Genomic DNA, 26,013 nt, shown 5'->3' on the forward strand with positions numbered 1-26,013 from the left:
TTTGATAGGTCTGCCGCTGTTGAGTACAGATAAGCCCTTATCATGGCTCTCTTGATGTGTTTCTTCTATTATGCAATATTTCAGAACTCAGGGAAATAAACAGCCATATTTCATATTTGAATATACCGTTGTATTCATTAAAATCATTGGGTTGTCTATGCGATGTATGGATGTGACAAATTCTCCAAGACTAAAAATGCTCTTTACTACTGATTTCCACTGGGGCTTGATGAGGCACATAGATTTGCCCCTTTTTATTAGACCAAAATCATCTAATATGTTAAAATATCAGACAACTCATAAATCATGAATTTTTATTTTTTTAAATTTTGTTAACTATTTATAACAATATTTTAATTAACTTTTGCCCATCTGAAAGATAGTTTGAATTTCCTTTATAAGTCATTTTTGTTTGCATTTACTTATCGTTTACTTTCATAATGACATCTAGTATGATTAAGATTGAAATAAACTTGTCTAGAAAATGTAGGTACTACTCTTTTTGCTTTTCAAATTTACAAATTTCCTTTTAATATTTTAGGCAATATGAAAAATGTTTAAAAATGATATAAGATCAATAGCAAAGGACGTAAATAAAATCACACAATTGCAAGTGTATAAGCAAGCTGTGCTTTACACTGTCATAAACATTAACTTTTTGAGACATAATTATCAATTCAAAATGTTACATGTATGCTATTGTTTTTTTTATGGTTGTCTATAATAGGATGAATTTGGTGCCGGAATAAAAAACGCGCTCCTCCGTGGTCAAGAAATTTGACGAGAGATTGTATATAATTAACAATCTTGTAGTTTATTACTGAAAGCTACGATAACTATGCGTTTCGTGGACGTCCAGTCCAGAGATGAGCGGTGTTCGACTAGAACTGTATGCCAATCTCAAATTCGAGCTGTTTTGGGCTGAGAATTTTCCCACGCTGTCAGTGATGTTCATGAGGTGAGCCGAGTTCATTGGACATGAGCTCACCTCATGCACATCACTGACAGCGTGGGAAAATTCTCCTGCACTCACCGCATGCACAGGAGAATTTTCCCACGCTGTCAGTGACGTGCATGAGGTGAGCTGATTTCATTGGACATGAACTCGGCTCATCTGGATGCCGTCACAGCCAGACACTGAGGAGCGCAAGCATGCCTGCGCTTCTCAGTGTCTGCCGCATGGCAAGCTGGATGGCAGCGTTCTGCTGCGGTCCAGCCTGTCATGTGACTGTAGCAGAGCTGAAGCTGTCGAGGAACCATGGAAAGGTAAGGATGATGTTGCTTTATTATTTTACTTTTATTGCAGCAGATCGTTGGCTTCAGCTGGAATGGGCGTGATGGTAAGTATGGTTTAATTTAGAACAATAAAGAATTGTCTTTATTTCAATTAAAGGACTTTATTCTGGGTGTTTGTGTTTTTTTTTAACTTTGACTATGGGGTTAGTAATGGGGGTGTCTTATAGACGCCTCTCCATTACTAACCTGGGCTTGATGTCAGCTGACATTATAAGCTGACATCAACCCCAACCCTATTACCCCACTGCCACCGCTACAGGGCAGTGGGAAGAGCGAGGCTAAGTGCCAGAATTGCGCATCCTATGGATGCGCCATTTCTGGGGCGGCTGACGGCTGGTGTTTCTAGCCTGGGAGGGGGCCAATATTCATGGCACCCTTCCTGGGCTATTAATATCAGCCCCCAGCTGTCTGCCTAGCCTTTGCTAGCTATTAAAATAGGGGGGACCCCACGTCATTTTTTTTGGAGTCCCCCATGTTAATAGCTAGTAAAGGCTAGGTATTCAGCTAGGGGCTGATATTAGTACCCTGGGAAGCTCCGTGGGTATTACCCCCTTCCCAGGCTTCAAACATCTGCCCCAGCCATCTGCTTAACCTCCGCTAGAGACTGAAATTACGGGGAACCCCACGCCAATTTTTTTTATAATAAATCCTTTATTTTAACAGTAAATGACAAGTACAGTAATCAACACTGTCACTGTACTTATTATATATGTGACTGACATGTTTCTATCTATCTAATCTATGTGTGATACTCTATTCTTTCTGTTATAAATTGTCGGGTACCGCTGCTGAATTGCCGGCCGGCTTTTTTAAAGAGACGGTGCATGAAAACACTAATATTTTTTATAATAAATACTTTACACTAAATGACAACTACAGTAACCAACACTGTCACTGTACTTCTTAGATATGTGACTGACATGTTTCTATCTATCTAATCTATGTGTGATACTCTATTCTTTCGATTCTAAATTGTCGGGTACCGGTGTATGCCACTGCTGAATTGCCGGGTTTTCATGTTTCACCGTGAGCACTGTTCCCATCGATTTGGGCAACCATGGCTGTGGCATTACAGTGAGTGGCAGACAATCCCTGCATGATTGGTGCTCTAAATAGCGCCAGACATGCAGGACACGCTTTTGGTGCACGAACAGTTATCGAACATAACCTCGAACAGCCGAATTTTTTGCAAATCGTTTGCGTTCGTCAAACGACTTGAACACCGCCCAAAACAGCTCGAATTTGAGATTGGCGAACAGTTCTAGTTGAACACCGCTCATCTCTAGACTGGACGTCCACAAAATGAGTAGTAATCGTAGCTTTCAGTAATAAACTACAAGATTGTTAATTATATACCATCTCTCGTCAAATTTCTTCTCCACGGAGAAGCGCGTTTTTTTTTCCCGGCACCAACTTCTTCCTATTATAGACACAAGATCCCTTTAGCCCTTCGCTAAAAATTCTTACATGAGTTGTGCATTACACAACTCATTAAGGTGAGCACATTTTCTTTTACCTACTTGGTTGTGGTTGGATAATAGCGCTATTGCGCCCCTATCTCTCTACTTATTGTTTTTTTTATGATAGTTCAAAGTAGGAGCTAGGCCTCCTTATATTGGTAGCAAATATTCAGTAGTCAAAAATGTAAATGCAATCGCCAAGTAGAAGTGCATGTTGGCATTCCTCTTGTCTGTATATCTTCATTTCGTACTCCATTTCTATAGTGTCCTATAAAGAGTGAAAGTCTAAGTATTGACGCTATTTTTTTCTACTTTTTTAAAAAATGTAAGTGTTTAAAAATTCCAATGAAAATGCAAATTTCTACTTAAGTTGCTCATATTAAATAAAAAGTATAAGAAAACAAAGAAAAAACTCTTCTTATGGTCAAAAAGATAAATTGTTTACAACTATTTTCTTCATGGCTTTCTTCATATCTCTGTTCCTTAGCGTATATATTATTGGATTTAAGGCCGGAGTTACAACAGTGAATAGAACGGCAGCTGCTCGATCTTGATCTAAAGAGTCTTGTGTTGACGGTCGAATATAGGTAAAAATAGCTGTTCCATAAAGCAAAAAGACAACAATAAGATGGGCGCTACAAGTGGAGAATGCACGCTTACGACCTTCAGATGTTCGTATCTTTAGGAGGAATTTGATGATAAAATCATATGAGAGAAGAGTAAGTAGTAGAGTCGTTGTGGCCAATGTTCCTGTAACTCTTGTGAGAAGTTTGAGATTGAGAGAAGTATCGGTACAGGCCAATTTAAGCACTGGTTTAATATCACAGAAAAAATGTTTAACCAAATTTGGTCCACAAAATGGTAGCTTTGCTGTCATCACTGTGTGTAATAGAGAATGAAAATATCCAGTAATCCAAGAGCTGAATGACAAACACCGACAAACTCTAGTATTCATGATTGTAGAGTAACGCAACGGATTACCAATGGCAACATATCGATCATATGACATTGCTGTTAGGAGCATCACTTCCGTGCTTCCCAAAAAATGGAAGAAATGCACCTGGGAAATGCATCCAGCAAAGGAGATGGTCTTTTCCGAGGCCAAAAAATCTCTTAGCATCCTGGGAACAGCCACGGAAGAATAGCAGATGTCCAGAATTGACAAATGCCACAAAAAGTAATACATGGGAGAATGGAGGCTGGTATCTATAACAGTGATAATCATAATTGAGAGGTTACCTATCAAGTTGATTATGTAAAACATCAAGAAAAATATGAAGAAAATCACTTGAAGCTTTCTTAGATCAGTCAACCCAAGTAAGGCAAATTCAGAAATGGAGGTGTAATTTGACAATTCCATTACAGTGTTTAGGTGGGATACTACTAGAAGAAAAAAAATGTCACAGAACTCAATCAGATTTTTCAGATGTATACAGTGGTGCTTGAAAATTTGTGAATCCTTCAGAATTTCCCATATTTCTGAACAATTGTCAAGTGCATCAGGTTTTCACACAAGTCCTAAACCAAATCAAGCAAATGAGTCAAAATTATTAGACTTTGTCATTCTCTCATTGAAGCATAAATTTGTAAACCTCTAGGATTAACAGATAATTTGAATTTGAAATTAGAGTCTGGTGTTTTTAATCAATGTGATGATAATCGAGTGTCATCAAATGATCTGTTTTATTTAACGAATAAAGTTTGATCTTCACAACACATGTTTGTATTAGTGTAGCAAGCAAAGGAGATTTATGAAGACCTCATAAGAAGAGTCATTAATGATCACCAGGAAGGTAAAAGTTACAAAACTATCTCTAAAGAGTAGGACTTCACCAATCCATAGCTTGACAGATTGTGCACAGATTAGGGAAGTTCAAGACCATAATTAACATTTGTAAGAGTCTCACAAAGAGACCTCGAGGTCACAAGAGTACCTAAGAAACATCTAAGCAACTAAAGTCCTCTCTCACATTAGCTAATGTTAATGTTCACGAGTCCGACATTATGAGGACACTGAACAGCAAAGGTGTGCATGACAGGATTGCAAAGAGAAAGCTACTGCTCTCCAAAAAGAATATTGCTGCCCATCTGCAGTTTGCTAAAGATCACGTGGACAAGTGAGAAGGCTATTAGAGAAATGTTTTGTGCATGGATGAGACCAAAATAAAGCCTTTATTTTCAATGTGGATTATTACGCCTGGCTATAGATATAGAATATAGAGGGTATCCCATATCACCCAACAGTCCAGAAAACCGGGTAGCCCATGATCACAGTTTTATACAAACATGAGATACGCAAGTTCTGAAAATATGCAATATTCCATTTGTTGGATAAAGGACATCCTAAACTTTTTAGAACATCTCGATATTTCCACTTAAAATATAAAATTAAAGACGGAAAGCAAATGAAAGTTATCAGAAATATTTGCTTTCAGTTGAAGATCATCCATTGGTTAATAATACTTACACTAATAAATAATCTTTACATTAACTGCACATAGACTGTATAGATTTTTGGTCTATATTTTCAACCAGAAATATCCAAATTCCCTGAATTTGTGTTTTCTTTGGAACTTACCTTCATCTTTTTGCCATCTTTAACTTTTGGTATTTTTTATTTGTAGTTTTGGTCATTTCTGTGTTATTTCAAGGAAATTTGTCAGGTAATAATGTGGAATTTTATTCTGTATAATGTAAAAACTATGACTTGCAGGCCATTAAATACTGTTGGATGTCTCAGGAGTGTAGCTTAAAAGGACATTTTCATGGAGCAACAGAACACAACAGAACACAGCGGGAATAAAAAAAATTGTGTAAAAGAATAACATCATTCTTTCATGTCATTAAAAAAATATATTCAATATTCTTTAAATAAAAAGTCACGTGGTATTATAGGTTTTTAAAATGCTAAAATATTTTCAATGGGCATATCAATAATTTTGAAAGACAAACTAATAATAATTTTTCATATGTTCTGAAGCTTCATTTCTTTTTAGAAAAAGCTAAATAAATTACACATAAATGTATTTGGAAAGTTACATAACTTAATAATAGATATGTATCATGCCTGGTGTTTTGATTATCATATATCACATCTGGCTACGGTTCTGTGCCCAACAGAAGAAATAGTTTACTGTGTTAGATTGTGACTAGTGCTGTTAATGAAGGGGTTTGGCTGACGATTTAACAATGCATTTGCAGATATTGGGCTGACTTAGCTATTGAAACGTCAGACAGCCATCTTCAAACTCAGTACTAATTACTGGCTACATGTCCAGCGATGGAGCTGCAGAGGCTGGGGCTGAGAGAATGCCTGACAGTGGGGGTACCTGGTATAATTGCAGTATATCAGTGTTATTCACTTGCACTGGCTCCAGTGCTAGGTTTTGCTTCCTTCCTGTATGTCCGGTTCCGTCTGTGTTAGTCCGCACTAGATTTATGTGATGGTTGATAAATCAATACTGTTGTCATCATCTTAGGACTTTTATGGCTTGAGAGGCCACCCACCATCCAAGTGTACAGAAATGATAACAATCTGCTGTCACATGCTTTTACTGAATTTAGCCCTCTCTTCCTCTTGATTCTGCTCCAGTCAGGAGTAGCTCCAAACTCAGTCCAGAAATTTATGGAGACAGTGCACTCTCACACAGCAATTGCTGTGTTAAGGTATGTTAGCACACTCATCTCTGCTAACCTGATGCTGCTATTCATGTGAGTAGCTGCATCTCTTCAAGCAAGTTAGAAGTTTTCCTATACATCTTTTCTGTTCCTGAGTGTATCGGCACCTTTGCAAACAATGTACCAGTTTTGCTTCTAAATCTTTACTATACCTGAATTTAACTACATATATGCAGTAAGATAACAGCTGCCAACTAGTGATGAGCGAGCACTAAAACGCTCGGGTACTCGTTGCTCGGGTCGAGCAAATTGGAATACTCGGGTACTCGACCCGAGCAACGAGCCCAATGTAAGACTATGGGAAACTCAAGCATCTTTCAGGCGGCACCCCCGGCCGTCTTCAGAGGGCCTAAAAATTGCCCAAATCGATGGTAACAGTGCTCAAATGACATGGGAACAGCATAAGGGAGAACCCTGGAAGCATTTCTGACTCCCAGATCACTGCTGTCAACAACGTTGTCAGAGTATTACGCCACTTTTACGGATTCACAATGAAACATACAAAAACAAAACCAAAATGGATTTTCCTGGGAAATATGTTAAGGAACATCCTTTCCAGGGTAATGACTTGTATATAAGGCAAAATAAATAAACAAAAACAAAAATACTCCTCCGCACCTTGGGCTATGTTCACACGTAGCGTTTTTAATGTGTTTTTGCACTTTTGCATTGCTTTCAACCAAGACAAATGCATTCACTGGGAAATGTCATTTTAACATTTTACAACCTTATCTGGCCATGTGGTGTGTGACACATCATCAGACACATGCATACAGTGCTGAAAAGACATGGGAACAGCATGGGGAAGACCCCTGGAAGCATCTCTGACTCCCAGGTCACTGTCTAAAAGTGTGCCCATCATAAATGATCCTTGGGGCATGCGAAGATGCCTCCCGCCATGCACCTGTCTTTGCAGACTTGCAACAATTTCTGTCCACGTCCCTGTCCCAGTACAGCGTTCAATTGTCCCTACCCCAAGTATGCAGCCAGCCACCCACCCACCCACAGGCTGCAATACTATACAGCCAAATTTTTGACAGCTGCTTGCACTTGAAATGTGGCCTATTAGGCTCGTGGAGCTGTCCACAATCTTATGGCGGCGGCGACCAGGTATCCATACTTGATCCCAAGCCGCCACTCTTTGTCCCGGTGTCATTTCCGCCTTCCACAAGCACGGGTCCCACAACATTACTCGTGCCCTCCCCAGTGCACTTACTTGGAAGGTCCACGTAACCACAAACACGTGGTCAAGTGAATGTGGCCAGGGACGGTACGGAGCCAGTCCACAGCTTTTTTTGCTTAGTTGTATTTCATAACAGCCATATTCTTTAGCTTGGTGAAAGGAGTTGGGAAACCATTTCTACCCAGCTGTCATTTCTCCCAGGAAGTCCTCTGAAGCTGCTTTCACTTGAAATATGGCCTTTTAGGCTCGTGGAGGTGGCAGCTTTTCATAACCTCATGCCGGCGGCGGCCGGGTTTCCAGACTCGGTCCCTAGCCGCCACTATTTCTTCCGGTATTGTCTCCACCTTCCACAAGCACAGGTCCCACAACATTACTCGTGTCCTCCCCAGTGCACTTACTCGGAAGGACCACCTAACCACAAACACGTGGTCAAGTGAATGTGGCCAGGGACGGTACCGAGCAAGTCCACAGCTTTTTTTGCTGAGTTGTATTTCACAACAGCCATATTCTTTAGCTTGGTGAAAGCACTTGAGAAACCATATCTACCCAGCTGTCATTTCTCCCAGGAAGTCCTCTAAAGCTGCTTTCGCTTAAAATGTGGCCTGTTAGGCTCGTGGAAGCGGAAGCTTTTCACAAACTCATGCCGGCGGCGGCCGGGTGTCCATACTCGGTCCCCAAGCCGCCACTATTTCTCCCGGTATTGTCTCCGCCTTCCACAAGCATGGTCCCACAACATTACCCGTGCCCTCCCCTGTGAACTCACTGGGAAGGACCACCTAACCACAAACATGTGGACAGGTGAATGTGGCCAGGGATGGCATAGAGCCAGTCTACAGCTTATTTTGCTGAGAGCTGAATTTCAACACAGACCACAGCCATATTCTTTAGCTCGGTGAAAGGACTGGCATAGAGGGAAACCGTATCTACTCTGGCTGTCATTTCTCCCAGGAAGTCCTCTAATGCAGATTGTTGCAGAAGCAAGGCAGCCCATTCAACATCAACTCGCACTTGTTGGTGGTGCTTTGACACACAAACATTTCTTTGCGCAATTAATTTGATGACTACAGAGTTGAGCAATGGCCTGATCTGCTATGTGGTTTGAGAGAAAACATCCACATTTTAAAAGCAGCCATAGAGTCAACGGGAACCTTCCTTCACACTTTTCTTAGCCAGGGCTGCTTCTTGGCAAGGTTGGACAGACACAGCAGAAAACCGGAGACTCCTCCAGTGGGCCCTGGCTTCTCCTTCTGCCTTCTGGAGAGTTCACAGTGCCAAGGTGAGGCAATGATGATGATAGAGGCCACCATCTGCTTAGTTTTCTGTTACTTGGAATGCAAGCGCAAGTATGCACCCAGCCAAACAGGCCGCAATACTAAATTGCCAGATTTGTGGGCAGTTTCTTGCACTTGAAATGCGGCCTTTTTGGCTCATGGATGTGGAAGCTTTTCACAACCTCATGCCTTGCGTCCATTCTTGGTCCCCAGCCGTCACTATTTCTCCCGGTGTTGGCTGTATGTTCAGCTGTGAGAGCCACAAATCAGGCTGCTGTGTTACAGCTTTCAACAACTCTGCAGCACTGGGCGGTTTGTCACCTAAGCATTATGCATGTTATATTCAGCACAGCCTGTTGCCGCTTGGCCAAGGCAGTGTTGCAGTGCTTTCAGCTTGTGACTGATGTGGTAATTTCAGAGACGGAGGAGGAGGTGCAGGAGCTGAACAATGTGATTATATTGAGGTTACATTGGAGACTCTGTTTTTTATGCTAAAGAAAGATCCTACTGTTTTTTACGTTATTTCTTAAGACAAATGCATTCACATGGAAATGACATTTTTAAATTTTACAAACTTATCTGGCAATGTGGTGTGTGACACATCATCAGACACATCCTGTTTCATTTATGATGGAGGGAGTCTGAAAGTCACAAAGCCTATTTTTATAGGGCCATCAGGCGGCCCTTACTATTCTTAAAAGGCCAGTAGTCGGCCCTCGCTATTATTAGAGAGTCATCAGCCGGCTATGCTTTGTTGTTCCCATTATTAACGAGTGGGTCTCCTATACTGTTATTGCGTATCCAGTGACTGAAACGGCTGCCAAAAATTCGGACGCAACCCAATACCCCCTTTGAAGAGATATAGAGGAGGGTCTCAGTAAAAAAAAATGTACCAATTATAAAGGAGCGGGTCTCCTATAGTGGTTATGCCCATCCTGTGACTGCAAGGGCTGCCAAAATTTGGGAAAACCCCACTAAAAATTTAAAGACACATAGAGCAGGGCCACAGTAATGAGCATGACATGTTCCTATTAGAAAGGAGAGGGTCTGCTATACATTTATGGGGTACGCAATGAGTCCAACGGCTCACCAAATTTAGGAAAAACCCCACTAACAATTTAAAGACACATAGAGCAGGGTCACAGTAGCGACAAATTCCCATTAGAAGGAGAGAATATGCTATATAGTTATAGGGTATGCAGTGAGTCCAGCGGCTCACCAAATTTAGGAATAACCCCACTAAAAATTTAAAGACACATAGAACAGGACCACAGTAACAAGTACGACATGTTCCCATTAGAAAGGAGAGGGTCTGCTATACAGATATAGGGTATGCAGTGAGTCCAACGGCTGACCAAATTTAGGATAAACCCCACTAACAATTTAAAAACACATAGAGCAGGGCCACAGTAACAAGTACGATATGTTCCCATTAGAAAGGAGAGGGTTTGTTATACTGTTATAGTATATGCAGTGAGTCCAACTGCTGACCAAATTTAGGAAAAACCCCACTAACAATTTAAAGACACATATAGCAGGGCCACAGTAACAAGTATGACATGTTCCCATTAGGAAGGAGAGGGTCTGCTATACAGTTATAGGGTTTTCAGTGAGTCTAACGGCTGATCAAATTTAGGAAAAACCCCACTAACAATTTAAAGACACATAGAGCAGGGCCACAGTAATGACAAATTCCCATTAGAAAGGAGAGTGTCTCCCATAGTATTGGCCTATGCAGTGAATGCAAGGGCTGTCAAAAATTGGGAGAGACTCCAATGCCCCTTGGAAGAGACTTTGAGGGCCTCATAAAAAAATGTTCCCATTAGAAAGGAGTGGGTCTCCTATACTTGTAATGCCAATACACAAAGTGTATGGGCTGACACACATTTACCCCTGGGGGGTACACATGAACATACTGTATAATTTTTTTTTTTTACGGGCATCATAAATACTAGTGTTGAGCGAGCATGCTCGACACTGCTTGTTACTCGCCCGAGCATCATGCTACTCGGGATGTTCGGCGAGCACCGAACATTTCCGGGTTTCTCGGGCGGGAGCTCAGGTCTCCGCCCTGCAGGTTTGGCACTCTTTACAGAGCCAATGAACATGCAGGGATTGCCAGCCAGTCACTGTAAAGCCGCAGCCATGTTGTTTGTGGGCATTACAGTGATTGGCTGGCCGCACAGCGTCACCTCGAGTATTTAAAACCGGGCACTGCCATCTTGGACACAGTCGCTCCGGATCAGCCAGTGTAGGGTCAGTGCTGCTGAGTTAGGGAGAGAAACATACTGCGAAATAGGTAGTGTAGGGTCTCTAAAGCCTGCCAAATCAAACAAACAGTCCTTTTCAGAACTAATATCCATCCCAGATATCTGGCAGGCAGGCAGGCTGTATAGGAGACGCAGTGGTTATACCAGCAAACGCTGCATTACAGTCCTGTGTGCTCCTGTTGGTCAAATTGCTAGACTTATCACCCCGGTCTCAGGGGCCAGGAAAAAATATTTTTTTTTTAATCTAAATCCTGTATTTATTTTTTTCTCAGTCAGACTGTCCAAATACGCGTCTTACAAACCTTTTGGTATTCCCCCCCCCCAAAAAAAAAATCGAGTGTGTCTGTGACTGTTCAGACACCAATATATCTGTTTAAAAAAGTCTGGTGTAGGACAGAGAAATAGAACTGTGGTTTTGCAGTTTCACGGGTCAAATCTCTGTATTTTCCTGCTTTTGGCATTTTTTGTCGTAAAAAAAAACTGTAATAGTGTCTCCCTGACTGGTCAGACACCAATATATCTGTTTAAAAGTGTCTGGTGTATGTCACATAACTATAACTGTGGTTTTGCAGTTCCACGGGTCAAATCTCTGTATTATCCTGCTTTTGGCATTTTTTGCCGTAAAAAAAAACAGTAATAGTGTCTCCCTGACAGTTCAGACACCAATATATCTGTTTAAAAGAGTCTGGTGTAGGCCAAAAAAATAGAACTGTGGTTTTCAGTTCCATGGGTCAAATCTCTGTATTATCCTGTTTTGGCATTTTTGCCGTAATATAAAACTGTAATAGTGTCTCCCTGACTGGTCAGACACCAATATACAGTACAGACCAAAAGTTTGGACACACCTTCTCATTTAAAGATTTTTCTGTATTTTCAAGACAATGAAAATTGTACATTCACACTGAAGGCATCAAAACTATGAAATTAGACATGTGGAATTATATACTTAACAAAAAAGTGTGAAACAACTGAAAATATCTCTTATATTCTAGGTTATTCAAAGTAGTTACCTTTTGCTTTGATGACTGCTTTGCACACTCTTGGCATTCTTTTTACCTCTGATTCCCAGGCTATAGTATGAGTAAACAGCTCTTCAGACTCAACCATCTGTGTTACCCCAAGCCATAGTGTATGTACTTTCTCATGGTTAAAAGGGGGGGTAGAGACCCGACCGACCTGTAATTGACGATGCCAACGTCATGTAAAACACAGCAATGGGACTCCAAAAAGAGTCTCCATTTTTTCCCAAAATTGTGGCACAGACACCACTTATGTGGCATCAATTGTCCCAGAGTTGCTTAAAATGGTTGGTGTGCTAATTTTCCAAAATCCTAAAGCTTTTAGTCTCCCCAGGATGACACAGGTGAGGCAGATGGTGGTTGGATCGGCACACTATGCCGCATTGTAGCACAGTGAGCTTCGCACTGCAACTTATGCTTCATATCCATGTTACGGTTCAAGCATAAAGTACTCGAACTATTGTTTTTTTGGCCTCTACTTAGCTTTTGGTGACAAATGTTACAGATAACATGAGTTGGGTCATCCTTAGACATCTCAAAAAATGCCCAGGCTATGCAAGGTTTAGAGCCCATGCGACTCTGCTACTAGCAATACTATCAAATGATTGGCTGGGTTAGATGCAGTAAAATATTCTTATTAGATACATAGGCGGTGCAGCTTGCTTCACAGCTGGGCTACTATGCCCAAAGTATTGGTAGACTCTATACTAAATAAGGAAGGATTCACTGACTGTGGTGGCCCCTCCGCGGGCCGTGGCGATTGGTCATCCACTTTCGCTGCCCCTTACTCAACGAATTCACAAACATCTCCCGTCGGTTTGGAGTCCCATTATGCCCAACCAAAAACATAGACCCCACAACAAAGATATCGTTCTTAGGCATCGAAATCGACACCACAGCAAGGTTGCTCCGCTTCCAATGGGAAAAAATACCAAAACATTACACCTGATCTAGTTTTTTTGTGCAGTATGGAAAGTAACACTACAGCAGATGCAAGTATTACTAGGTCTCCTCGTGTTTGCGAGCCGGGTGATGCCAGTCGGAAGGGTTTTTTCTCTTCATTTATCGCCCACAACAAAAGGGGCATCTAAACCGAGTCATACAATCAGAATCAGCAGGCAGCTACGGGCGGACTTAGAGGTGTGGAAAACCTTCTTATAATCATTAAACGGTCACACGTTATTTATGTCAGCAGAACAGTCCAACATTGAACTAAGATTATTCACCGGGGCGGCAGAATCAGGCGGATATGCAACGATACTAAATAACCAATTGTGCACAAGCTTATGGCCTCCGTATTGGGCAGAACAAGTGCTGACAAAAAAACAGACAGTCCTGGAACTGTTTCCAATAGTGGTAGCAATAGAAATATGGGGCGCACGCCTGGCTAACAAAAATATACGTTTCATAACAAAAAACACCAGCCTAGCGCACTTCATTAATAATATGGCATCATTGTCTCTCCCAGTGCTAGGCCTACTACGCCGGCTAGCATTCCTGTGCCTAAAACACAATGTATGGGTCCGCGCTAGCCATGATGCTGAGGGGTCTAAAGCTGCTGCTAATGCTTTATCACAATTCAATTGGCAGATTTTCACAGAGCTCCTCCCCAACGCCCACCCATAGGGCAACAGTTGCCCAGCCTCCCTATGGTATCTAGTGACGAATAGTTGATGCCATTAATCAGAGCGTCAGTTGCCCCGTCAACGTGGCAAGCATACGGTAAGGCATGGGAAGTGTGGACACGACTAGTAGCAGGCAGACGGGTTGACCAATGTGAACAAGCCAGATTACAAGTCACCATAGAATTTCTCCACCAGCTAATGATGAGGGGCATATCAGGGGCGTCAGCGCAGCAGTGGGTGACCGGAGTAGCATTTCACTTCCAACTACTGAATTGGGGAGATGTGACAAAGAGATTCATCATCAGACAATCCATAAAAGGGTGGAAAAGGGTCAGCCAAGTCAGGAGTGTAGACGTCCCGTCCCGTGTCACTAAAACTGATTTCTCACATCATATCCCTAACACCATTAACATGACACTCACAATTCGAAGCAACACTACTGTCTACTGCATTTGCGATCGCCTTCTTCGGGGCGCTATGCATAAGCGAATTAGTCCCTCAATCCAAAATTACCACCAGTGGAGGCTTATTACACCAGGACGTAGTCATAGCCAATAATGCAATACGTCTACGCATAAGCAAATTGAAAACGGTTCCAGCGGGCAGGGGCACTTGGGTACTTCTACAACCCACAAACGGTACGCTGAGTTGGGTAACAATAGTAAAAACATATATAACCATCAGATCACAAAGTAATTTCTTCCTATCACACATTGATGGAACGCCATTATCAAGTTACCAGTTCCAAGCTATATTCAATAAATGCCTAACATCAGCAGGGAACCACCGCAAAGATCATGGGACACACTCATTCCGCATAGGCGCGGCCATGGAAGCAGCAAGAGCAGGACTGTCAGAAACAGAAGTTCAGAGGAAAGGGAGATGGCGATCCACGTGTTTGGCGAGATACATAAGACCGGACTTGTTATCCTAACGTGGTTTGTTTCTTTTACAGGTGACGCTAAGCCAACAGTGTGGGTGATAGGCCACTCGTATATATATTGTGCTGAAAAAAGGGCGAAAGTCCGCCCAGGCGGGAGGAAATTTGAGTTCCATAACACATATTTCAACTGGAGAGGTATTAGAGGCCTGCAATGGCCACAGGTACTAATGGAGGTAATCAAGGTAGGGAGAGAGGCAAGAGGTCCGGTCATTTTAGTTATACAGGCTGGGGGAAACGACATAGGTTATCACAAGAGCGCATAGCTAATGGCAATAATGAAACTAGACACTGAGCGCTTCAGAGAATTTTTCTCAAAAATAACTATTGTATGGTCAGAGATTGTGCAGAGAGTGGTATGGCAAGGTGCCCGAGACATCACGGCCATTGAACGGACAAGGCGACTAATAAATATTTGGATGGCAAAATTTATAAGAGACAGAGGTGGTGTAGTGATACGACACCGACAACTGGAAGGAGATAAAGCAGGCCTCATACGGCCCGACGGTGTTCACTTAATGGATATTGGACTGGACATATTCCTGTCAGGACTCCAGGACGGAGTGGAACAAGCGTTAAGAGTGATGGATGGGGGTCAGAGTCCTGCATACGAGTATGCAGGATCCTCCGTGGCCTGGAAATAGAAAGGACATGTTGGAGAGTTACACTTGTTGGCCAACTTGCCGTTGTGGAGACTGGAGACACAGGGCATGCTGCAACAAGCTGAATTATTTTAGAAATAAAATGCTTTCTAATGTCATGAGTATAAACAGTTAATAAAGCTGTGACTGATCCTCACCCATCCAGTTGTAAGAGTTACATGATTGTATTGTAAATGAAAGGGGGGCGGTAGTCGGGCTGAGCGTCTGGGTTTGGTTGGGGGTCCCCACAGTCTGCCTAAGCTAGATGCAGTTAAAAATTATTATTAGATACACAGGCGGTGCAGCTTGCTTCACAGCTGGGCTACTACGCTGACTAGCAGACACTGAAGCTTTAAGCAGACCTCTGAGTAAACAGCTATTCAGACTGAACCATCTGTGTTACCCCAAGCCATAGTGTATGTAGCTTCTTACGGTTAAAAGGGGGGTGGGGGAGACCCAACCCACCTGTAATTGACGATGCCAATGTCACGTAAAACACAGCAAGGGGACTCCAAAAAGAGTCTCCATTTTTTCCATAAATTTGTGGCACAGACAACACTTAAGTGCCATCAATTGCCCCAGAGTTGCTTAAAACGGTTGGTGAGGTGATTTTAAAAATCATCAAGCTTTTACTCTCCCCAGGATGACACAGGGGTAGAAAAGTCCTTGCGGATCCATGATTTGTTCATCTTTATGAACGTGAGTCTGTCTACATTCTCAGTGGACAGCCGCGTGCGCTTATCTGTCAGCACACCACCAGCAGCGCTGAACACACGTTCAGAGAGAACGCTGGCTGCGGGGCATGACACGATCTCCAAGGCGTGAGTGGCGAGCTCAGGCCATTTTTCCAGATTGGAAGCCCAAACTGAGCAAGGGTCCAGTGACACAGTCATGGCTTTGATGTTCACTTGGAGATACTCCTGTACCATCGTCTCTAGGCGTTGACTATGTGTCAGACTTCTTGTCTCCTGTGGCCTTGCAAAGGATGGGCTAAAAAAGTGGTGAAATGATTGCACAAAATTGCTGTTACCAGCAGATACTGTGTTTCTGTTACGGTTTGAGTGCTGAAGACTCAACAGTCCCACGCTTGGCAAGATAGAACTGTGAGATTCACTACGTGCACCACAGGTGTTTTGTGGAAAAGCACATGTAAGATTCTGCAGCAGTCTCTGCTGATACTCCTGCATGCGTGAATACCTTTCTATGGCAGGAATTATTTCTGCAAATTTACTTTTGTACCGGGGATCTAAGAGTGTGACAACCCAGTAGTCAGGATTATTTCGAATTCTGACAATGCGAAGGTCATGTTGCAGGTAGTGCAGCAAGAAGGCACTCATGTGTCTTGCGCATCAAGGAGCACCAAGTCCTTGTTGTGTTGGTGGCGGGGTAAGAATCACGCTTCCTTCCTCTGCCCTCTCCCCCCAATCTCGCACAACAGAAATGTGATCAAGGTCTCCCTCATCTGATGAGTCTTCCATCAGTTCGTCCTCCACTCCTTCCTAGGCTCCTGCACCTTCCTCACTAGTTTGGCTGCTACCATGCGCCCTGGTAAATCCATCTCCCCCACCCTCCCATGCTTGCCGCCTTGGTTTTGCCGACCGTCTGGACCTTGCAGATGTTAGCCCTTCCGCATACAACTCCTCCTCCTCTACTTCCTCCACCTCCTCTTGTCCCACCACTTGACTCCAAATTCTCCTTAACGTGTGCTCCAGCATGTAAATCACCGGAATAGTCATGCTGATAATGGCATCGTCAGCACTAAACATCTTCGTCGCCATTTCAAAACTATGCAGAAGGGTGCATAGGTCCCTGATCTGAGACCACTCCTCCAGCGTGCTTTGCCCCACCTCTGGATCCCGTTGGCGCAGGCTATACATCAGAACGTATTGCACTAGGGCTTGTCGGTGCTGCCACAGTCGCTGCAACATGTGCAGAGTTGAATTCCACTGTGTCGGCACATCGCATTTCAGCCAGTGAAATGGCAGGCCCAACGACTTCTGTAGAGATGTAAGTCGCTGAGCTGCAGGATGCGAATGGCGGAAGTGAGCACACAGCGACCGTGCTCTCTGCAGAAGACCATCTAGTCCGGGATAGTGGGCTAAAAATTGCTGGACAACCAGGTTCAACACGTGAGCCATACAAGGCACGTGTGTGACATTGCCCCGGCGAAGGGCCGCACCCAGGTTTGCAGCATTGTCGCACACGGCCTTCCCTGGTTTCAGGTCCAGTGGAGACAACCATTCATGAAACTGGTTCTCCAGAGCTGACCACAACTCCTCAGCTGTGTGACTCACATTTCCCAGACATTTCAAAGTAAAATCCGCCTGATGACGTTGAGCCCTGCTGCCAGCATAGTAAGGAGGTGTGCAGGATTCCTTCTGCTCAGTTAGAAAGCTTGTGGCATTACCAGACAGGCTTTGGGTGCAGGTGGAGGACCGAGAGGAGGTTGAGGAGGCAGAAGCAGTGGAGGAACTTCGAGATAAAGAGGATTGACGCACAACTCGTGGGGATGGCAAGACTTGGACAGCAGCCCCTCGTCCTGCTGTCACCATAGTTACCCAGTGCCCAGTCAGCGACATGTAACGCCCCTGTCCATGCCTACTCGTCGAAGTGTCTGTGGTGAAATGCACCCTGTCACACACAGAGTTTCTCAAAGAAGCGGTGATGTTGTGCGCGACATGCTGGTGGAGCGCAGGCACACCTTTCTTTGAGAAGTAGTGCCAACTGGGCATCTGGTACTGGGGCACTGCGACGGACATAAGGTCTCGAAAATCCTCTGTGTCAACCAGGCGGAAAGGCAGCATTTCTGTTGCCAAGAGCTTGCAGATGGTGAAATTCAACCTCTTAGCTTTCTCATGGCTAGGAGGAAATGGTCTTTTACTTGTCCACATTTGAGGGACCGAGGGCTGGCTGTTGTGCTTAGACGGGGTAGAGTAGGGTGTCCCCGGCAAACTGACGGTCTGTGAGAAAGATGCAGGTGGACATGTTAGGTTACCGTAATCCAAAGGTGGTGCTCTCGATGTCGGAGAGCGCTCAACACCAGATGGTGCTTCCACTTCCAAATAAAATGATGACCTGCCAATCACGCTGGCTGTTGCGGGTAAAGAGGTGGCAGGTCTGCGTCCCAAAACATGTGTGACTGCTATCCCCCCAGTCACAGAGGATAAAGAGGCCGCGGATGCACAAGATGGGGCAGACGGTGGTTGGTCCGGCCCGCTAGGCCGCATTGTAGCACAGTGAGCTTCCCACTGCAACTTATGCTTCATATCCATGTGACGGTTCATGCATGAAGTACTCAAACTATGGATTTTTTGGTCTCTACTTAGCTTTTGGTGACAAATGTTACAGATAACACGAGTTGGGTCATCCTTATCCATCTGAAAAAGTGCCCAGGCTATGCAAGGCTTAGAGCCCATGTGACCTGAAGAGCCACCACGACTTGTGGTCAGAGGCACAGTTGTGTTTGAAGATGCAGTTGTTGACGTGCTTCCAGTACTATGTCTCTGTCCAGGAAGGCGCAACCTAACCTCGTCATCACTAGCATCCTCCTCCACCTCCTCTGCTGAACTCATCGACTGGCTGACTGTGGGTTGACAGTTAGTGGGATCTGCAACCTCGTCATCATCACCCTGTGTGTTCTCACATCCGTCGTCCTCAGAGCCAACCTCTTCCTGCCCTGACCGAAAAGTCAAGTTGTCGCTCCAATCAGGTATTTGAGTCTCATCATCGTCTTCATCATTGTCTCCACCAACAGGAGTTACAGTTTGGGAACGAGTGTCTACATTATGCTCAGAACTTTCTTCATCTGGTCCTGGATCCGACTCATAAAGATTCTGGGCATCAGTGCAGATCATTTCCTCGTCTGGATTCACAGAAGCTCTTGAGCAGACCTCTGATTCCCAGGCTATAGTATGAGTAAACAGTTCTGCAGACTCAACCATCTGTGCTACCCCATACTCAGACGGGCAGCTGGAGACTTGGGAGCTGTGAGGAAGCAAGTGCGATTGGGGTGACACATCTGAGGACTGGAGTATTTGTGATGTTGAAGTTGAGGTGGAGGAGAGGCCACTTAAAGGAGCACTTGATATCCATTGAAGCACCTGCTGTTTTTGTGCCTCACCTGGAATTTGTAGCGATGGGCGTGGCCGTAAGAAAGGGATCGGATCACATTGTCCACGAAAAGAAGTAGACATCTTAGTTTGGCTGGAAGATGGTCTTTCTTCTGCAGATGTTACTGTTGCTTTAACACCTACCCCACGGACACAACCTTTTTTTTCCCTTCCCAAAACGCATATTCCCCTTTCCAACAGCAGCAGGCCTTTTGTCACTCATTTTGATGGTTAACTAATTGACAACTCTGTAGTTGTTTGCGCAAAAAACGATGGATGGAAACCGAGCAGAGCTGAGTGGCCAAACTGTGGTACTAGCCCAAAAGGATTGGCTGGGTTAGAAGCAGTAAAACAATTTTATTATATACACAGGTGGTGGAGCTTGGTATAGATGGCCTAATAGAATGAGTACCACACACTGCTACAGGCCCAAAATTATTTTCCCGGCTAGATGCAGCTAAAAATTATTATTAATTTCAAAGCTGGTGGAGCTTAGTATAAATGGCCTAATAGATTGAGTACCACACACTGCTATTATGCCCAAAATTATTTTCCGGGCTAGATGCAGCTACAAATTATTCTTAATTTCCAAGCTGGTGGAGCTTAGTATAGATGGCCTAATACAATGAGTACCACACACTGCTACGGGCCCAAATTTATTTTCCGGCCTAGATGCAGCTAAAAATTTTTATTTATTTCAAAGCTGGTGGAGCTTGGTATAGATGGCCTAATACAATGAGTTCCAGACACTGCTACTATGCCCAAAATTTTTTTCCGGGCTAGATGCACCTAAAAATTATTATTAATTTCAAAGCTGGTGGAGCTTAGTATAGATGTCCTAATAGAATGAGTACCACACACTGCTACAGACCCAAAATTATTTTCCGGGCTAGATGCAGCTAAAAATTATTATTAATTTCAAAGCTGGTGGAGCTTAGTATAGATGGCCTAATAGATTGAGTACCACGCACTGCTACAGGCCCAAAATTATTTTCCGGGCTAGATGCAGCTAAAAATTATTATTAGTTTCAAAGCTGGTGGAGCTTGGTATAGATGGCCTAATAGAATGAGTACCACACACTGCTACTATGCCCAAAATTATTTTCCGTGCTAGATGCAGCTAAAAATTATTATTAATTTCAAAGCTGGTGGAGCTTAGTATAGATGGCCTAATACAATGAGTACCGCACACTGCTACAGGCCCAAAATTATTTTCCGGGCTAGATGCAGCTAAAAATTATTATTAATTTCAAAGCTGGTGGAGCTTGGTATAGATGGCCTTTTACAATGAGTAACACACACTGCTGCTATGCCCAAAAGGTTTTACTTGGCTATGTGCAGTAAAAAATTCGTATTACGTACACAGATGGTGTAGCTTGCAACACAGATAGGCTACTCCACTGACTAACACACACTGTAAGAGGCCAAAAAGGATTTGCTTAGCTAGATTTAGCCAAATGCTGTGAAAAACACTTGCACAGCACTTAGACAGACCTGCCTGGCAAAAAGTCCTAGAAAATACTGTAACCTAGCCGTCAAAAGGGCTGCAATTACAACTAGTCCCTACTCCCAACCTATCTGTCTATTTAAGAGCAATTTCGATTGCAATTCACACAGTTAGAAAGTATAGCGCACACAGCAGCAGTGGTGCCGTCCAACACTCAGCTGCAGCAGTGAGAAAATGGTGGCGACGGGGAAAATGGCTGGGTCTTATAGGGCAAGGACATGTGACATACACAGCCAATGACACATGCCCTTGCTTGTGTGAAAAAAAGCACTTCGCTGCGTGTGTGCGCTGCTGATAGGCTGACAGACTGCACCTTCCCACTTTAAATGCGGGAAAGAAAAAAAAAATGGAGATCTTCTTTATTTCTGCAGAGATCCATCCCCTGACCCTCCCCCCGCCCACTGTACTCTCAAACTATGTATTAACATTGATTAACAGAATTACTGTGTATGAATCCAGTTACGATTTTGGTGCATGAACAGTTATCGAACATAACCTCGAACAGCCGGATTTTTTTCAAATCGTTCATGTTCATCTAACGGCTCGAACACCGCCCAAGGCAGCTCGAATTTGAGATTGGCGAACAGTTCGAGTCGAACACCGCTCATCTCTACTCAGGAGGTCTCGCGTTTGGCAGTAACTCGGTGTTGCAATGTTCTTTACTAAGCTGTTACTGAATAGTAACTGCTCTATTGATGTTATTATTCAGTTGCATCTTAGCAAAATACATTGCAGTGCTGGGTTTGGTTTAAAGAAACACAATTTTAAATATTTTGCTCTTTCTCAACCAGGAAGGTAGCATAGGATTATGGAATCCTGCTTTGCATTGCAGGATCTCACAATCAAGAAGTTAGGACCCTACTTTTGCTAGAAAGTCAGATCTTTTAGAGGGACAGCTGAGACCTCTTTTGTTATTTAGAATATTTACCATTCTTAGGCTGTCCGCTTTTTTTCCTATATGAAAAGGGCAGCCTCAGCCTGGTGAAAGGTACTCTAAGTGGTTTTATCTTGCAAGTAATTGCCCTCTTATTTGTCCGATTCTGCAATGAACATCTACATTTTTCTTTATTGAGTTGAAGATGTGCAGCCTCTTTAATGCACGTATCTTCCATTGGACAGTTGTGATTGTGACATAAATCCTTTGTGGAATTACAGGTTCATGCATAGCTGGCAAATGTACAGCAGCTTCACCCTGTGTAATTAGGATTGCCAGGCAGCATTAATGGAGCCATCCTTTGATAGGTCTGCAGCTGTTGAGTACAGATAAGCCCTTATCATGGCTCTCTTGATGTGTTTCTTCTATTATGCAATATTTCAGAACTCAGGGAAATAAACAGCCATATTTCATATTTGAATATACCGTTGTATTCATTAAAATCATTGGGTTGTCTATGCGATGTATGGATGTGACAAATTCTCCAAGACTAAAAATGCTCTTTACTACTGATTTCCACTGGGGCTTGATGAGGCACATAGATTTGCCCCTTTTTATTAGACCAAAATCATCTAATATGTTAAAATATCAGACAACTCATAAATCATGAATTTTTATGTTTTTAAATTTTGTTAACTATTTATAACAATATTTTAATTAACTTTTGCCCATCTGAAAGATAGTTTGAATTTCCTTTATAAGTCATTTTTGTTTGCATTTACTTATCGTTTACTTTCATAATGACATCTAGTATGATTAAGATTGAAATAAACTTGTTTAGAAAATGTAGGTACTACACTTTTTGCTTTTCAAATTTACAAATTTCCTTTTAAGTGTTTTAGGCAATAAGAAAAATGTTTAAAAATGATATAAGATCAATAGCAAAGGACGTAAATAAAATCACACAATTGCAAGTGTATAAGCAAGCTGTGCTTTACACTGTCATAAACATTAACTTTTTGAGACATAATTATCAATTCAAAATGTTACATGTATGCTATTGTTTTTTATGGTTGTCTATAATACGATGAATTTGGTGCTGGGAATAAAAACCGCGCTCATCCGTGGTGAAGAAATTTGACGAGAGATTGTATATAATTAACAATCTTGTAGTTTATTACTGAAAGCTATGATTACTATGCGTTTCGTGGACGTCCCGTCCACTTCCTCAGGTACATAGCTGTCAACAAAATGTGTAGTATTCGTAGCTTTCAGTAATAAACTACAAGATTGTTAATTATATACCATCTCTCGTCAAATTTCTTCACCAGGTAGAAGCGCGTTTTTTTTTTCCCGGCACCAACTTCATCCTATTATAGACACCTTACAAGATCCCTAGGGATTCTGTGCTGGCTGCAGCCCTTCACTACAAATTCTTACATGTGTTGTGCATTACACAACTCATTAAGGTGAGCACATTTTCTTTTACCTACTTGGTTGTGGTTGGATAATAGCGCTATTGTGCCCCTATCTCTCTACTTATTGTTTTTTTTTATGATAGTTCAAAGTAGGAGCTAGGCCTCCTTATATTGGTATATTCAGTAGTCAAAAATGTAAATGCAGTGGCCAAGTAGAAGTGCATGTTAGCATTCCTCTTGTCTGTATATCTTCATTTCGTACTCCATTTCTATAGTGTCCTATAAAGAGTGAAAGTTCAAGTATTGACAGTATTTTTTTCTACTTTTTTTTAAAAAATTTAAGTATTTAAAAATTCCAATGAAATTGCAAATTTCTACTTAAGTTATTCCTATTAAATAAAAAAGCAAAAAAAAACTCTTCTTATGGTCAAAAAGATAAATTGTTTACAACTATTTTCTTCATGGCTTTCTTCATATCTCTATTCCTTAGCGTATATATTATTGGATTTAAGGCCGGAGTTACAACAGTGAATAGAACGGCAACTGCTCGATCTTGATCTAAAGAGTCTTGTGTTGACGGTCGAATATAGGTAAAAATAGCTGTTCCATAAAGCAAAAAGACAATAATAAGATGGGCGCTACAAGTGGAGAATGCACGCTTACGACCTTAAGATGTTCGTATCTTCAGGAGGAATTTGATGATAAAAACATATGAGAGAAGAGTAAGTAGTAGAGTCGTTGTGGCCAATGTTCCTGTAACTCTTGTGAGAAGTTTGAGATTGATAGAAGTATCGGTACAGGCCAATTTAAGCACTGGTTTAATATCACAGAAAAAATGTTTAACCAAATTTGGTCCACAAAATGGTAGCTTTGCTGTCATCACTGTGTGTAACAGAGAATGAAAATATCCAGTAATCCAAGAGCTGAATGACAAACACCGACAAACTCTAGTATTCATGATTGTAGAGTAACGCAACGGATTACCAATGGCAACATATCGATCATATGACATTGCTGTTAGGAGCATCACTTCCGTGCTTCCCAAAAAATGGAAGAAATGCACCTGGGAAATGCATCCACCAAAGGAGATGGTGTTTTCCGAGGCCAAAAAATCTCTTAGCATCCTAGGAACAGCCACTGAAGAAAAGCAGATGTCCAGAAAAGACAAATGTCACAAAAAGTAATACATGGGAGAATGGAGGTTGGTATCTATAACAGTGATAATCATAATTGAGAGGTTACCTATCAAATTGATTATGTAAAACATCAAGAAAAATATAAAGAAAATCACTTGAAGCTTTCTTAGATCAGTCAACCCAAGTAAGGCAAATTCAGAAATGGAGGTGTAATTTGACAATTCCATTACAGTGTTTAGGTGGGATACTACTGGAAGAAAAAAAAATGTCATAGAACTCAATCAGATTTTTCACATGTATACAGTGGTGCTTGAAAATTAGTGAATCCTTCAGAATTTCACATATTTCTGCACAATTGTCAAGTGCATCAGGTTTTCACACAAGTCCTAAACCAAATCAAGCAAATGAGTCAAAATTATTAGACTTTGTCACTCTGTCATTGAAGCATAAGTTTGTAAACCTCTAGAATTAACAGATAATTTGAATTTGAAATTAGAGTCTGGTGTTTTTAATCAATGTGATGATAATCGAGTGTCATCATATGATCTGTTTTATTTAACGAATAAAGTTTGATCTTCACAACACATGTTTTTATTAGTGTAGCAAGCAAAGGAGATTTATGAAGACCTCATAAGAAGAGTCATTAATGATCACCAGGAAGGAAAAAGTTACAAAACTATCTCTAAAGAGTAGGACTTCACCAATCCATAGCTTGACAGATTGTGCACAGATTAGGGAAGTTCAAGACCATAATTAACATTTGTAAGAGTCTCACAAAGAGACCTCGAGGTCACAAACGTACCTAAGAAACATGTAAGCAACTAAAGTTCTCTCTCACATTAGCTAATGTTAATGTTCACGAGTCCGACATTATACAAACATGAACTACGCAAGGTATGAAAATATGCAATATTCCATTTGTTGGATAAAGGACATCCTAAACTTTTTAGAACTTCTCGATGTTTTCACTTAAAATATAAAATTAAAGACGGAAAGCAATTGAAAGTTATCAGAAATATTTGCTTTCAGTTGAAGATCATCCATTGGTTAATAATACTTACACTAATAAAGAATCTTTACATTAACTGCACATAGACTGTATAGATTGTTGGTCTATATTTTCAACCAGAAATACCCAAATTCCCTGAATGTGTGTTTTCTTTGGAACTTACCTTCACCTTTTTGCCGTCTTTAAGTTTTGGTATTTTTTATTTGTAGTTTTGGTAATTTCTGTGTTATTTCAAGGAAATTTGTCAGGTAATATTGTGGAATTTTATTCTGTATAATGTAAAATCTATGACTTGCAGGCCATTAAATACTGTTGGATGTCTCAGGAGTGTAGCTTAAAAGGACATTTTCATGGAGCAACAGAACACAGCGGGAATAAAAAAAATTGTGTAAAAGAATAACATCATTCTTTCATGTCATTAAAAAAATATATTCAGTATTCTTTAAATAAAAAGTCAAGTGGTATTATAGGTTTTTAAAATGCTAAAATATTTTCAATGGGCATATCAATAATTTTGAAAGACAAACTAATAATAATTTTTCATATGTGCTGAAGCTTAATTTCTTTTTATAAAAAG

At 41.8% G+C, this 26,013-nt stretch overlaps 1 protein-coding gene and 1 pseudogene across 1 annotated transcript; both read right to left on the reverse strand.

Annotated features, from left to right (window-relative positions):
• Nucleotides 1–3,180: 3,180 nt before the first annotated feature.
• LOC141152607 (olfactory receptor 12D1-like) lies at nucleotides 3,181–4,116 on the reverse strand. Its single transcript, XM_073637159.1, has one exon. It carries the CDS (start codon nucleotides 4,114–4,116, stop codon nucleotides 3,181–3,183), a length of 936 nt encoding a protein of 311 aa, XP_073493260.1.
• Nucleotides 4,117–23,718: 19,602 nt separating this feature from the next.
• On the reverse strand, nucleotides 23,719–24,654 carry LOC141152608 (olfactory receptor 12D1-like; annotated as a pseudogene).
• Nucleotides 24,655–26,013: the final 1,359 nt, after the last annotated feature.

Source organism: Phyllobates terribilis, unplaced genomic scaffold (assembly GCF_046119375.1).
Source record: "Phyllobates terribilis strain yellow unplaced genomic scaffold, ASM4611937v1 Scaffold_6__1_contigs__length_29720123, whole genome shotgun sequence".
In the NCBI taxonomy this organism is placed as follows: Eukaryota; Metazoa; Chordata; class Amphibia; order Anura; family Dendrobatidae; genus Phyllobates; species Phyllobates terribilis.